At 46.4% G+C, this 15,379-nt stretch overlaps 1 protein-coding gene across 2 annotated transcripts in view; it reads right to left on the bottom strand.

Moving 5' to 3' along the window:
• Positions 1–15,379, bottom strand: part of ANKRD55 (ankyrin repeat domain 55) — a 215,727-nt gene that overhangs the window by 75,222 nt on the left and 125,126 nt on the right. The window contains exon 1 of one of the 2 annotated variants that reach the window (XM_075932436.2): positions 4,649–5,229. The exons of the other annotated variant lie outside the window; for it this stretch is intronic. Coding sequence (XP_075788551.2) covers positions 4,649–4,688 — 40 coding nt within the window. The 5' untranslated portion in view covers positions 4,689–5,229. Of the gene's footprint in view, positions 1–4,648; positions 5,230–15,379 lie in introns of those variants that run through there. 2 annotated transcript variants of the gene reach the window in all.

Raw genomic sequence — 15,379 nt, 5'->3', positions numbered from 1 at the left:
AGGTCCATAAAAGGCTATTACCCAGGGGATAAAATGGTGTCCTTGGCCTCTGTTTGTCAGAGGCTGGAGAGGGATGGCAGGAGACAAATCGCTTGATCATTGTCTTTGGTCCACCCTCTCTGGGGCACCTGGTGCTGGCCACTGTCGGTAGACAGGATACTGGGCTAGATGGACCTTTGGTCTGACCCAGTACGGCCGTTCGTATGTTCTTATGACACCTGGGGCAGAGCAGCTGGGGTGCTGCCGGGTTGGTCCAGTAACGCTGAGGAGCGGCCCTGCGGGACCAACCCAGCAACACCCCAGCTGCTCTGCCCCAGGCATCCCCAAGAGCAGGGTTGGGGCTACAGGGTTGGCGCTACCAAGGGTTGGCGCTACTGGACCAACCCGGCAGCACTCCAGCTGCTCTGCCCCAGGCGTCTCTGATTCAGCCGCTGCTGGTCAGTTTCAGCAGTGGCTGAATCAGGGACGCCTGGGGCAGAGCTGGACTATCGGAAGGTGGGGGCTATGAGGGGTCTGGGGTGGCATCCCCCCCCTCCCCAGATCCCTTATAGCCCCCGCTTCTGATAGTCTAGCATATCTGATAATTCGGCACCCCCGGGTCCCAAAGGTGCTGGATTATCGGAAGTTTACTGTATTTGGAAAAAGGCAAATGTAGGGCCCATCTTTAAAAAAGGGAAGAAGGAAAATCCAGGGAACTACAGACCAGTCAGCCTTACCTCAGTCCCTGGAAAAATCATGGAGGGGATCCTCAGAGAATCCATTTTGAAGCACTTGGAAAAGGGGAAAGTGATCAGCAATAGTCAACATGGATTCACTAAGGGCAAGTTGTCCTTGACCAATCTGATTAGCTTCTATGATGAGGTAACTGGCTCTGTGGATATGGGAAAGTCAGTGGATGTGATATACCTTGACTTGAGCAAAGCTTTTGATATGGTCTCCCACAATATTCTTGCCAAAAAAATTTTGTGCCAAATTTTTATCTTTTCTGGCAGGATAAAAGAGGGCATGTTTTCTTGCTCCATATCACTTTTAAGGCCACTTTTACTTTGTACAACATGTATTACCCATATACTACACATATTGTTACTATTAGAATGCTTTTGTTACATGTTGTGATTCCTTGCTATGGTGTAAACAATTTATTAATGGAGACCAAATACATTTTATATTTTCTTGGCTCAGCCTTTCCAGCTGAGCCTTTGAACTTTTTTCTTTTTAAAAATAGCTTTGCCTGCCTGATACTTTCCTTTTGTAAATTGCAACTGACATTTCTTTTTTTTTTTTTACATTTTTAAACTGCAATTTTTATATTTAAGCTTTGAACAAGGTGGGGGTTTTGTTTTTGGTTTTTTTTACAAGTGAGAACTTTTTGGTGTGGGCAATGTTTTGTTTTACTGCTGCTTTTACTCCCTTACTTTAATTCTATGGCGCAGCTGATTGCTACACTTAAATTTCTGACAGGCAGTATTTTTTTAAACTTACTAGGTGTTCCCTTTACACACACACACACACACACACACACACACACACACACACACACACACTTTTTTATTAACTATCTGTTGTTTGAGCTGATTAATGCCCTTATGCCATACTTAATAATGTTTTACAAAACTGTATGCAGGTTACATACCTACTAGTATATCTGGAAGCAGATGATCCATACCAAAAGTTTCAGTGGTATTCAGCAGATCTCTCTTGTGTTTTTCAGAGTATTCTTATTCCTTGCCTCCATACAACTCTCTGGAGTTCCTTTCTTCACTTAGTCCCAGTCTCCTCCTAATACTTCTCTGAGGAGTCCATAAGATCCACCCTTAGATTTAACCCACTACTCCAGAATGATACCATCTTCTTCATAGTTCAATCCTTAACCCCTTTCATTGCCTTTCTCTCAATGATAGGCTGTGATTTTTACACTGAGGCCAGGTCTATATTAAAGGGGAAGATTGAATTGAGATATGCAACTCCAGCTACATGAATTACATAGCTGGAGTCGACATACTTTAATTCAAGTTTCCTCACCATACCCATAGCGGGAGTCAGCCTCTCTTACTCCTCACAAGATCACGAGTACCAACCACCGATGGGGGCTCCCTCTGCGTTTTATTTAGCGTGACTTTACTAGGCCCACTACATTGAACTCTGGAAGATCGATTGTAGCAGCCTAAGGGATATATATATATGTTACCTGCTCCCAGCTAGAGGATGAGAGTCACAGCATCATTATATTGGAGTAGCCTCTGAAACCTTATCCACTCAGGAGTCTGTTGGGGTGAATTGTGAAAACTTATTCAGTCTGTGATCTCTGAGACTTAATCACTGAGGTTTCTTTATTAACATACAATTAAACGACACTTGAGTTAATCAGGCTGATATGTAGGGGGTTAAGTGCAATGCTTACCACACCTCCATGTTACAAACCAGACTTCTTCTATTATTACACTTTACACATGATACTGTGTTTGCTATACCTTGCACATACACTTTGGGTCTAGGTTGGTTGTTTTATAGGAACCAAACCCTGTAGAGTATGTTTTGTCCATGCACAATTTACTCTATCTCATTGATGAGTCCGGGTTATTTTATCCATTGTTGTCTTGTCCATTGTAAACAGTATTCTCTCTTATCTTAGCTAATACAGATGTGCTATTTCCAGCATGCTGATTTATTTACTTCCCTAATCCTGTCTTCCAGAAAAAAAAAGGCTGCACCCATGCCAATTAGTCATGTGAAGACAGACCTATAGAATGCCCAATAACAAAGTTTGGCAAAAATATTTCTGTTGGAAGAATGAATCACACCACATGCTAGAGCCAACACAATGAAGTAAGAGGCCTTGTCTATATCTGCTCTAATCCTATAGAATACTTTAAAAAAAATCAAATAAAAATGGATCCAGAAAATGACCAGGGCAACGCTGGGTTTTGCACAGTCACTATACTCATTGTAATTTGATTTATATGAATCTGATTTATATCAATTTATTCACAAATAACAGAATGGGATGCTGACGTGTTAAAGAGAATAAACAAGCAGTACAGGCAGTCCCCGACTTACGCGGATCCAACTTATGTTGGATCCGCACTTACGAATGGGGCTTTTCTCGCCCCGGAGCTCGTGGACGGCGGACCGCACAGAGCGCAGCGGTCCCGCCACCGCGTCCTCCGGGGCGAGAAAAGCTGCTCCGGGTCTCCCTGGTGTGCTGGGGGGGACTCCCCAGCACAGCAGGGAGACCCGAGCAAAGCCGCACAGGCGGCGGGACCCCGCTGCCCGTGCGGCTTTGCTCCTTTGCCCCGGAGCAAAGCCGCACAGACGGCGGGGTCCCCTGCCTCTGCGGCTTTGCTCCGGGTCTCCCTGGTCTGCTGGGGGGGGGGGGGGCGCAGCTAGTGCGCCCTCTCCCAGCAGACCAGGCTTTTGTTGTGGACGCCTGGGGTAGAGCAGCTGGGATGCTGCCGGGTTGGTCCTGGGGGGACCTACTCGGCAGCGCCCCAGCTGTTCTGTCCCAGGCTCCAGATTCAGCCGCTGTTGAAACTGATCAGTGGCTGATTCCAGGAAGCTGGGGGCAGAGCAACTCTGCCTCGGGCTTCCTGTAGTCAGCCCCTGGTCAGTTTCAGCAGCAGCGGCTGAATCTGAAGCCAGTTCCGAGTTACGTACAAATTCAACTTAAGAACAAACCTATAGTCCCTATCTTGTACGTAACCCGGGGACTGCCTGTATATGTGGTGCACCACTTGCATTTTGAAGAATTTTAATAGGTTAGGCCTTTTCACATACACAGCAAGCCACAATCCTTTACTTTGGGGCCATCTCTTCCTTATTAGTGTGTACCCCTTGCAGGTGCATATTGGGAAGATTCACAATCATTTTGGGGCTTTGTAATTAGATAGAGAGAGATTTGGTGAAACATAGTTGTCTGAACAATGAAAATGTTGTGCTTTGTGAATAAAGAGGAATGCAAAGAATATAAAATGTTTGTGAATTAAGCAATGAAGTAAATTATTTTAGATATATCATACCTCACACCTCAAGAAATAAAATGCAACCATCTAACTACAACATAGATCACTAAGATCCATCTATATTTCCATAGCAACCTATTCCTGAAGAAAATTTATCATTACTTTAGGGCTTATTTTAGAATCTTATGTTAAGATTCAATAATATTTGTGCAGTACATCTAAAGATTTCCTAAAGTAAAGTAAATCATTTGTTAGTATGTATTTCTGCCACTATTTACATCTTATAATTCCCAAACTGGTGAAAATAATAGGAAAATGGGCATTTAGTTTTGTACAAGTCATATATCACATTTTTAACTGGCTCTGTTTTAATGTAACAATTGTTGTATACAAATATATTGAAGCTGACCTTAGGGAAAAATGGAATGCTGTCATTTCCCCTGATTAAATCAATATTTTATTTTTAAAAGCAATACTATCAGGAATATCTGACCTTAAAACTGAAGGAAGAAGGTTCCTTTTGTGATCAAAATGTATAGCCACAGGATATTTTTGATAAATGTCTGAGAAATACATTATACCAGAACTCCCCCATAAAATATGAGGCATTAATTTACCACTGAAAACCATACAATTTCAACAGGCATACTGAGACCAACGGATCTTGAAATTATTAGCAAGTGACTTACCTTTCTGCTGATCAAATACTGATGAGGTACTAAAATCCATTGTGGTCTATCTTATTATTTACTCTTAGACCAGGCAAATACCATCTCCGTGGTTTCTGGGGACGAATCCCATATTTTACAATAAACAATATATTCAGTGATAGCTGTCGTCAATCTTCTTGTTTGAGAATTAAACTTGCTTTACGGCTGCAGGTTGTTGTCAAGGCAAAGACATGGTCACTCACATAATGAGAATGGTATATTCGGTTAGATAAGAGCCCTGTTAAAAAGATATCTGCAGAAATGTCCTAATCGAGGCTTTAAATCTTGAAAAAAAACACTACATTAAGAAAGGCAAACTGTCTTTGATCAGGCCTGAGAAAGACACTGCAGATCACCCAGCATCAGCGACAAGAACACTGTCTTTAAACAAACAGAAATTTCAATGGGTGAATGAGGACTCATTAAGGCAAACAGAGCATGTGCAAAACTGCCAATGCAATTTGGATGCTGATGTATTCTTTTTAAAAGCCAAACTGCATAAGCTGTGTTCACACAGAATGTTCTGTTAATTGACTGTTGTATAAATATTGTAGTACGCATACATTCTGTAGTTGATTAATTAAATGATGCCTACTTTAACCAACCACCCACTATTTAACAGAGTGAGTTTTGAATATCATGAAGAACAAATAAAAGGGAATAACATTTACTTTTCTGTTTAATAAAGTATAAAATGTTGTGACTGAAAACCTGTTTAATGTAAACATGATTGGTGTGTTTTAGACAGTGTTTTAGTGAGATATTGTTTTAATGAGATATTACAAGGTGGTTTGTAATATGCAGTATTTATGTTTACTCTCCTACGTCCAAGCCAAAGGAAAGGAAGTCTGTTTGTCTGACCGATTCTGGGCAAGATAATGGAGAAGCTAATCCAGGACTTGATTAATAAAGAATTTAAATGAGGGCAAAAATTAGTGTCAATCTATGTGGTCTATGGATTCCATCAAACTAACCTGATATATTTTTTATTGAGATTACATGGAAAAATGTTGAGATAATATATTTAGACTGTAAGACATTTAATAGAATCATAGAATCATAGAATAATAGGACTGGAAGGGACCTCAAGAGGTCATCGAGTCCAGCCCCCCGCCCTCAAGGCAGGATCAAGCTCCGTCTACACCATCCCTGACAGCTGTCTAGCTAACCTGTTCTTAAATATCTCCAGAGAGGGAGATTCCACCACCTCCCTTGGCAATTTATTCCAATATTTGACCACCCTGACAGTTAGGAATTTTTTCCTAATGTCCAATCTAAACCTCCCTTGCTGCACTTTAAGCCCATTACTCCTTGTCCTGTCCTCAGAAACCAAGAGGAACAAATTTTCTCCTTCCTCCTTGTGACACCCTTTTAGATATTTGAAAACCGCTATCATGTCCCCCCTTAATCTTCTTTTTTCCAAACTAAACAAGCCCAGTTCATGAAGCCTGGCTTCATAGGTCATGTTCTCTAGACCTTTAATCATTCTTGTCGCTCTTCTCTGTACCCTTTCCAATTTCTCCACATCTTTCTTGAAATGTGGTGCCCAGAACTGGACACAGTACTCCAGCTGAGGCCTAACTAGTGCAGAGTAGAGCGGCAGAATGACTTCACGAGTTTTGCTTACAACACATCTGTTGATACAACCTAGAATCATATTTGCTTTTTTGGCAACAGCATCACACTGTTGACTCATATTCAACTTGTGGTCCACTATGACCCCTAGATCCCTTTCTGCCATGCTCCTTCCTAGACAGTCGCTTCCCATCTTGTATGTATGGAACTGATTGTTCCTTCCTAAGTGGAGCACTTTGCATTTCTCTTTATTAAACCTCATCCTGTTTACCTCTGACCATTTCTCTAACTCGCTAAGGTCATTTTGAATTATGTCCCTATCCTCCAAAGAAGTCGCAACCCCACCCAGTTTGGTATCATCCGCAAACTTAATAAGCGTACTCTCTATCCCAATATCTACATCATTGATGAAGATATTGAACAGTACGGGTCCCAAAACAGACCCTTGCGGAACTCCACTTGTTATCCCTTTCCAGCAGGATTTAGAACCGTTAACAACAACTCTCTGACTACGGTTATCCAGCCAATTATGCACCCACCTTATCGTGGCCCTATCTAAGTTATATTTGCCTAGTTTATCAATAAGAATATCATGCGAGACCGTATCAAATGCCTTACTAAAGTCTAGGTATATGACATCCCCCGCTTCTCCCTTATTTGACTCGGTACTGCACATTTTGATTACAAAACCTAGATAGATATAAAATTAGAATGGTAGCAACATTAAAAGCTGGATAAATGTTAGGTTTCAAATTATAACTGAATACAGGGAATCATCACTGAAAACTGTATCTAATAGAATCCCACAGTAATTGGTTCTTGGGCCTACACTATTTAACCTTTTTATTAAAGACTCCTTAGAAAACCCAAAATCATCGACAAAAATCAGGGGGATTGTAAATAACGAAGAGGATAGTCACTCATACAGAGTGTTCTGAATAGCGTGGTAAGATAGCTATGAGCAAAGTACATGTGTGCTCTTAGGAACAAAGAATGTAGCCCCTACAGATAGGAGAGCTCTATCCTGGGAAACAGTAACTCTAAAAGATTTGGAGGCTGTGGGAGCTAAACACGAGTTCCTGGTGCAAATCTGTGGCCAAAAGGGCTAATGTGATCTTGGGATACATAAACGGGGACTCTTAAGTAAGAGTGGAGATACTATTTTACCTCTGTACTTGGCAATGGTGAAACCACTGTTGGATTACCGTGTCTAGTTCTGGTGTCCACAATTCAAGAAGGATGTTAATAAATGTGAGAGGGTTCAGTGAAGAGTCCTGATGATGAGTAAAGAATTAGAAAATAAGCCTTTTAGTAACAAACTTAAGGAATTCAATCTATTTAGCTTAGCAAAGAGAAGGTTAAAGAATGACTTGATTATAGTCTGTATCTATATGGGGAACAAATTTTAATAATGGACTCTTCAGTATCTCAGAGGAAGGTATAATATGATTCAATGGCTGGCAGTTGAAGTTAGACACATTCAGACAGGAAATAAGGCATAATTTTTTAAACAGTAAGAATAATTGGAATAGCTTACCAAAAGTCATGGCGAATCCACCATCATTGACGACATTTAAACCAAGACTAGATTTTTTTTCTAAAAGATATATCCTAGGATTGATTTGGTGGAAGTTCTATGGTGTGTGTTATAAAGAAGGTCAGACTGGATGATCATAATAGGGCCTTTAGGTCTTGGAAGCTAGACATCTATAGAAAAAACAACTATTTTTCTGCAGGACTCATATCTGGTTGACTCCTTCAGTGTGCAGGGTGTCTATGTGCAGTGTCTGAGACAGAAACCCTGCAGATCTTTGCATTGCACTGGGTCAAAGTTGAGTTGCCATTATAATGGTGTACATGGGATAAAATGGTTTTACTATGAATTTCCTTTGGCCTCATGAGCCAACAATTGGACCAGGCAAGGACAGACAATTGTAGAATGAGGCAGGAAACTGCTCAGTGAACAGTAAGGACAAAAATAATTCCACTGAACAACGTCTAATCTGTAGAATGAATGAGCCCAAGCCTGTGACTTAATTAAAAAGCTGAGCAGTGCTGACAGAGGAAATGGAGGAAAGCTGTCAGGCTACATCTCAACTGCAGGCTTCTTTCGAAAGAAGCTTTTCCAGAAGAGATCTTCTCAAAAAACTTCTTTCAAAAGAGAGTGTCTACACAGCAAAAGCACATTGAAAAAACCATCTGCTTTTTCGAAAAATAGCGGCCACACTGATTGGATGCTGTCTCACATATAAGGCCACCCGGAACCACTTCAGGCAGGGCATTAGGTCAGCAGTTGCTTCTGGGTGCTCTTGCCTAAGGCTGAGATGCGTGCTTAAAAGGACCCCCTGGACTGCTGTGTGCTTGGCTACCTCTCCGAGGGACAGCAAAGCTTTAGCAGTGTGTGCTCTGGTTGCTCATTCTTTGGACACCACAGCATACTCCCTTGGCATGGAGCCACCTCTGGGCATGCTGAAAGCTCGCTACCCCAGACAGCTACTGGTCTATGGGCAACCAGTTCGGCATGGGAAAGTTCACTGACAGGGCCCTCCTCATGGAGGTAAAGCACTCTTGGGCTGCAGTCCCTTTGTGTGTGTGTTGGGGAGGTCCTGGAAAGGGGGACCCTAAGGAAAGGGGTGTGGTGGTGCAGGGATGGGCTGAGGGTGGGAGGAAGCCCTGTCCCTGGCGGATTCTGCCATCCTGCCCTCACACAGCCCTGCTGCTGGGGGGGGGGCAGCCTCATAGGGGGTGGCTTCTGGGGTGTTTGGGGTGGGTGAGGGACGGGCACCTCCCAAGGGCTCAGGCACTCCCTCTCATTTGCTGTTTTGTGTGTTTCTTTGTCCCCTTCTGCAGGTTGTGAGGGCCATCAACTTCATCATTCTGCACAGGGTCATCTGCCTGGGAGACCTGGAATCCATTGCCGCAGGATTTGCCTCCCTGGGATTCCCCAAGTGCAGGGGAGCCATTGATGGAACCCACATACCAATCTGTGCACCACATCATCGAGTGGCCCAACACATAAACCACAAGGGCTATTTCTCCATGGTGCTGAAGGCCCTGGTTGATCACCGCGGACAGTTCACAGACATTTTCGTCAGGTGGTTGGGAAGGGCACACAATGCCCACATATTCAGAAACTCCAGTCTCTACCACAAGCCGGAGACTGGGACATTCTTCTCCCAGTGGGACTTTTGTATGGGGGACCTACAGGCGCCACTGTGCATCGTTGGGGACGCAGCCTACCTACTAATGCCTTGGCTCATGAAGCCCTACACTAGCCACCAGAACCCCTGCAGGGTACAATTCAATGTGCACCTCAGCCAGGCCCGAATGCAGGTTCAATGTGTCTTCGGCCGCCTCAAAGCATGGTTCAGGTGCCTCTTGACCCACCTGGATGTGGGGAGTCCAACATCCCCGAGGTGGTTGCAGCGTGTTGTGTTCTTCACAACATCGTGGAAAGGAAGGGGGAGGCCTTCCTGCCTGGGGCGGGGGTAGGGGGCAGAGGCCGGCTGGGAAGGGATGCCCCATTGAGCAGCTGCTGACAGCTGTCATCTGCCAGGCACATCAGGTGGGGGTGTGCATCCATGAGTTCCTGAGGGAGAGTTTCTATCAAGGACCACAGTAACTCTCCTCAAGGCCTCCCCACTAGGGGCCTGTGCCTTGCCTCCCTATGCCTTCCCTTCCTTCCCTGCACAGTCAATAAAGACACCAGTTTGGATTGGAACAACAAAAAAATTGTATTTTTATAGTAATTGGGGATGAAGGGGGCTGAGAACTGGAGGAGGGAGGGGAGAGGGAAAAGGGGAGCTCATTTTTGTGATGTGTTTGTACATTATCTGGGCATTGTCCATGACTTACCATTGTCATTAGTTTCATTGGGGTAGCTGTGATAGTCTGAAGAAGTGGGTTGTGCCCATGAAAGCTCATGATACCATCTACATTTTTTGTTAGCCACTAAGGTGCTACAAGACTATTTGATGTTTTTAAAGTTTATTCATTGTCATAGTGTAATACTGACAGACAGAACCAAAGCTGGGACTTCTGGAGCTTAGTGCATGAGCCTTTACCACATGAGCTATAAAGCTAGCTGGCTCTCAGCTAAGGCTGTAAAGGAAACTCCTTCTTTCTTTCTGTAAGTGGTCTAAGTGCCACTGCACGGGACAGCTCATCAAATCCAGAAGGGGTGTGGGTTACAACAGCTCAGTAGTTTTTGCAATACACCTAACATTTGTACAACACAAATACTATTCTTGTAGGATATGAACTGGTGAGCCAAAGTAAAGCTCTGAGCACAGGAATAAAATATGCATAAGGTTGACTCTTCAGTCTTAGTGAATTACAGTTATAATAATAATTTGATTACTTATTAAGAGTATAAAAAACAGGCTTAAAATAACTCCAAAGAGTTCTGGTAACCTTGCCTCTTCCTGCCAACAAGGGAAGGGGAGAGACAACGGAGCAACTGCTGCAGGGTCTGTTGATTCAGATGTCAGTGGCGAGCAGGGCCGTCCTTAGGCATACACAGAATACGCAGTTGTGTAGGGCACCAGAATTTCTGGGGCTCCACTCTGCTGGGAGAAACGGGAAGCAGTGAGCAGGCAACAGCAGGGCTGCTGGGTCCTAGAGAGCCCAATGTGCCTGCAGCACAGTCTGAGGGAGGGGATTGGCTGCTGGGGTCTCTGGGAAGGGTAGGGTAGGGGAAAGAACTCACCCATGTGACTCTCTCGTAAGGTGAGGCAGGCTGGCTGGGTGGCTCTGTGGCAGTATCTTTTCTTCTCCCCTCCCCCGATGGAGCACCCCTCTCGCCCCCCGCAGAGCACCCCTCTGGCAGGGCTGGGTTGGGTGAGGTGCTGGAGCGGAGGGTGGAGGGGTAAGCTGGCTGCATGCTGACTGAGGCAGGGGTGGACTGGCCCGGCGGCGGGCTGTCCGCAGAAGGGCTGGCTGGCAGTGGATACACGGGGCACCAGCGCGCCTCAGCCTGAGCCCGGCACACGGCACCGGTACTTTAAATTCCCCGGCGCTGGCCGCGGCACTGTGTGGAGCCAAAGGAGAGCCTGCGCGGCGTGTTTAAATGCCACAGAACAGCTGAGAGGGGAGAAGCCCCAGCATCTTCCCTCTCAGCTGGTTTGAGCTGTGCACATGGAGGCTGCTGCCAGTAGGGTTACCCAGGTAGACACCCCCTACCCCCCCAAAAAACCAGACACACTTGATCGGGGAGATGGGAAGCAGAGCTGGGGGGGGGGGGGGGCGGGGGAGAAGCCGTGGGGCTGGCCAGATGGAAGGGGGGGAGGGAAGCAGAGCTGGCAGGGGTGCAGCGGTGCTGGCCAGGGGAGATCAGGAAGAGGAACGGGCCAGCGGGAAGCAGAGTGTGGGGAGGGGGGAAAGAAGAGGGGGCAGGAAGCAGAGTTGGTGGGGGGGGGGGAGGGGGAGAGGGTGCAGCAGTGCTGGCCAGGGGAAATCAGGAAGAGGAATGGGCCAGTGGGATGCAGAGCTGGGGGGCGGTGCAGGGGGGCTGGCTGGAGTGGGACTGACCCCGGCACTTGCAGATACCGCCGGGGCGCTGCCTGTTCCGCACAGGCTCCCGCCGATGCATGAGCGAGGAGGAGGCTTCCCCTCCTCCTCACTCTCTTTGGGAGGAGATATTATGCATGTTGAGATTACATATATATTTATGTCCCTATGAGCATATCTGGATCTTTAAGTGGTAATTTCGGGGTGGGGGGGGGGGGGAGGAGAGGAAGTGGAGAGAGGAAGAGGTTAAAAAATAAAAGGAAAATGTATATGTTTTATTTATATGATAGAATGTTTCAAAAATGAAGGGGAAAAGGAAGTTTGTATTAATATCAGAAGGAAAGTGATTAAAACATCAGATATAGTTTTTTGGTGGACAATATTTGCAAGTTTTCTGTCTTTTGCTAGAATAAAAAGGGGTGGGGGTACAGGAGTGAGGGCAGGGGGCTGGGAGAGTTGGGGAACTCAGATCAGGGATTGAAGGGTGCTGGGGTGAAGGCAGGAGGTAGGGGGCTGAGGGCTCAGGGTTTGGTGTAGGGAGTTAGGGCAGGAGTATAAGGTTGCAGGGCTGGAGTCAGGGCAGAGATATGGGGGACTCTTGGTAAGGGGTAGGGGTTAAGATGTGTGGGCAGGGGGCTGGAAGGTTTGTGGGGGCAGCTCAGGGCAGAAGGTGATAGAATGAGGGCAGGAGGGGTGGATTCAGGGCACAGGGTCTGATGGGGGGCTCAGGATAGGGAGGTGAGAGAGCAGGAGTCAGGGCAGGAACTAGAGGATGCAGAACTCAGGAGGGAGCTGGAAGAGATTACGGGGCTTACAAGGGTGACAATGCTGTGCTGATGACTCCTCTTGGGGGGACAGAGCTTCGCTTTCCCGGGACTCCCTTCACCCTCCGCACTCCTCACGGGACGGCATTGCGGAGGTAAGCTGCTGGGGTGCAACAGCCCCTGCAGCTCAGGCAGCTTGCACGCCAGCTGTTTGGGGAGGAGGAGTGCAGTCGCATAGTTCCCAGAGGTGCTGCAGGATTACGAGGTACTGGTCTCAGCTGCCCCTCTCCCCTACCCAGACCCCCCACAAGTACCCTGTCCCCTGCTCCCACAAACACTGTCACCAGCACCACCCTGTCCCCAGAACCCTGCAACCCACTGTAGCACCCAGCACCACCTTGTCCCTGGACCCAGCACCCTGCCACCCACCGCAGCACCCAGCACCACCCTGCCCCCAGACCCATCCAGCTGTGTCAGCATCTTTGGGACCGCATTAGTGAGGCTTGGGAGGGGGGGAGGGGGTTGACATCTCCCTTGTGTGGCCCCAACTGACTTTTCTGTGGGTCAGTGACCCTTGACTCAAAACAGGTTCCCCGCCCTTCTCATAGATAAAGACAATGCTAAAACCTTTCAGTTTGACATAATATTTTATTTAAAAATGAAACCTGGCCAACATGCCCCCAATTGGGGCCAAATCCCTATCGCACTGCAGCATCATAACACTCCTGCACCACCTGACCCCTAATCTGAGCCTGTCATACACTGGAACCCCCTGTCCTGAGCCTCTTACATCTCCAAACTCCTGCATCCCCACATCCTCAGTCTTCTGCCACAACACTCCTGCACCATCCACACACTGCAAATCTGTGTCCTGAGCCCATCACACTCCCAACCTCCTTGCCCTGAGCCCCACACATATCCAACACAAACTCCTGCACCCTCACATCCACAAACCTGGCCCAGCAGCAGGCTGTCCGCAGAAGGGCTGGCTGGCAGCGGATACACGGGGCACCAGCGCGCCTCAGCCTGAGCCCGGCACATGGCACCGGTACTTTAAATTCCCCAAGCTTCCACCTGAGCTCAATGCTCCCGAGCCTGGAGCTCCCTCCCCGAGCCAGCATCCCCTTCTCCTGCATCCAAATTCCCTCCCAGAGCTTGCACTTCTCACCCCTTCCCACACCCAAATCCCTCATTCCCACCCCAGAGCCTGCACCTCCTCTCTCAACCAAGTGAGAGCGTATAATGGCTGAGGATAGCAAGTGATGGAGAGGAGGGGAACAGAGAGGATGGGGCCTCAAAGGGGTGGGATCTTGGGGATTTTAATGTATTGGTGGGTTCCTTTTTTTTTTTTTGGCTTGACAAACCTAGGCATAGAGGCACCAGTTTAACAATCCCGCGTAGGGCACCATAAATACTAAGGATGGCCCTGGTGGCTAGGAACCTCGGCTCCTTTAAACTGCTGCTGGGGCCCTGCACAGCATGCTTCAGGCAGCACTGAGAGGTGGTGGGAGGGGAGTTCCCTGTGCTGCAGGTGGTGCTGAGTGCTGGCTGCTCATACCCTCCTCTTCCAGGAGAGCAGAGCCAGTCCCCCACCTTGTGCAGGGGCCAGGTGAGTCTGTCAGCTCTCCTGTTGTCATTTCTCTACAGATCTTGCATGGCAGGTTTGCCATGAAACAGTTTCACTTGATATGTGAGCAAGCAAGTCAGTGGAGTGGGATTTAGGGCAAAATTCACTGCTGGAAAGACCTGAGAGCATACAAAGTTGTGCCTATTTATCCAGTCTGGGTTCTCTCAACAGTGGGGTTTTAAACTGTGTATCTTCTGATACTTATCTATGCACCTGTTTACAACTGCACATCTGGGCTGGCCTGTAGTCCATGTCATACTAGTCTCAGTATAGACAACATTTTTGCAGTATGCAGGGGCTTCGGTAGGAATATGATTGAGCTCGCTCACAGTATCTCAGTTCTGATTTCTTCAAGAATGTTTTGAAGAATATAACAATCCTGTGTTCTAGAACTTTCTATAGTTTTATTCTACCAGATGGCATTGCACCATAGCACTGGAAATTCAGAACTATGTTATAATCACTAATACAACCTCCATCTAGACAACAGATCAGCGGCTCACAACCTTTTTTGGTTGTGTACCTCTCCCTCACCTGGTCTTCCCCCCAGAAGCAGGGTTGGGAACTGGGGCCAGAGCTGTGACAGAGTAGGGCAGCTCTCTCCTTGCCTTCCAGAGGGGCTGACTTGGGTCCTGCCATGCCCTTCAACATTCTTCTGCTCCCCCCAGGGGGAGCACATCCCATAGTTTAAAGACCACTGCAACAAATGGTAACACACAAAGATGTTTCTGTGCATTTTTCATAGCTATGTAGTTCGAATCCAAGTTTTAAATCTGACTTTGGATGGAAGGTGAACAAAATACGACCATTAACTTCAGATACGAATTCGACATTCAACTACCTGCCTGTAAAACAGCATCTAGTTTCTGTTTGAGTATAGAGCAACAGAAGCAACAAAATCTGAAAAAAAAAATTCTGAATCATGGAATTTGATTGAATTCAAATGAATTGGGTAGAGTGGAAGTTTACAATTTTGTCTTGAAAAACAAAGTTCAGTTTTGGTTTGAACTAATTTTTTTTCAGATTTTTCATTTGGCCACTGATATATGGGACCATATCCTACTGAATTACTTTGAATTGTGCCATTGATTTCAGTGGGATTAGGATTTGGTCCACAGTGTGCTTATTATGTTGCCAAGATTATATTAGGCAGTAGCACATTACAGTTATCACTGCAATTACTCTCACTCATTTGTAGCATTAGTGTAATGCTGTCAAATTCCACTAGATGGTGAG

Source organism: Pelodiscus sinensis, chromosome 6 (assembly GCF_052426305.1).
Source record: "Pelodiscus sinensis isolate ZL-2025 chromosome 6, ASM5242630v1, whole genome shotgun sequence".
NCBI lineage: Eukaryota > Metazoa > Chordata > Testudines > Trionychidae > Pelodiscus > Pelodiscus sinensis.
The sequence above is the reverse complement of the archived record's forward strand: the minus strand, read 5'-3'. Positions and strand labels throughout refer to the sequence as shown.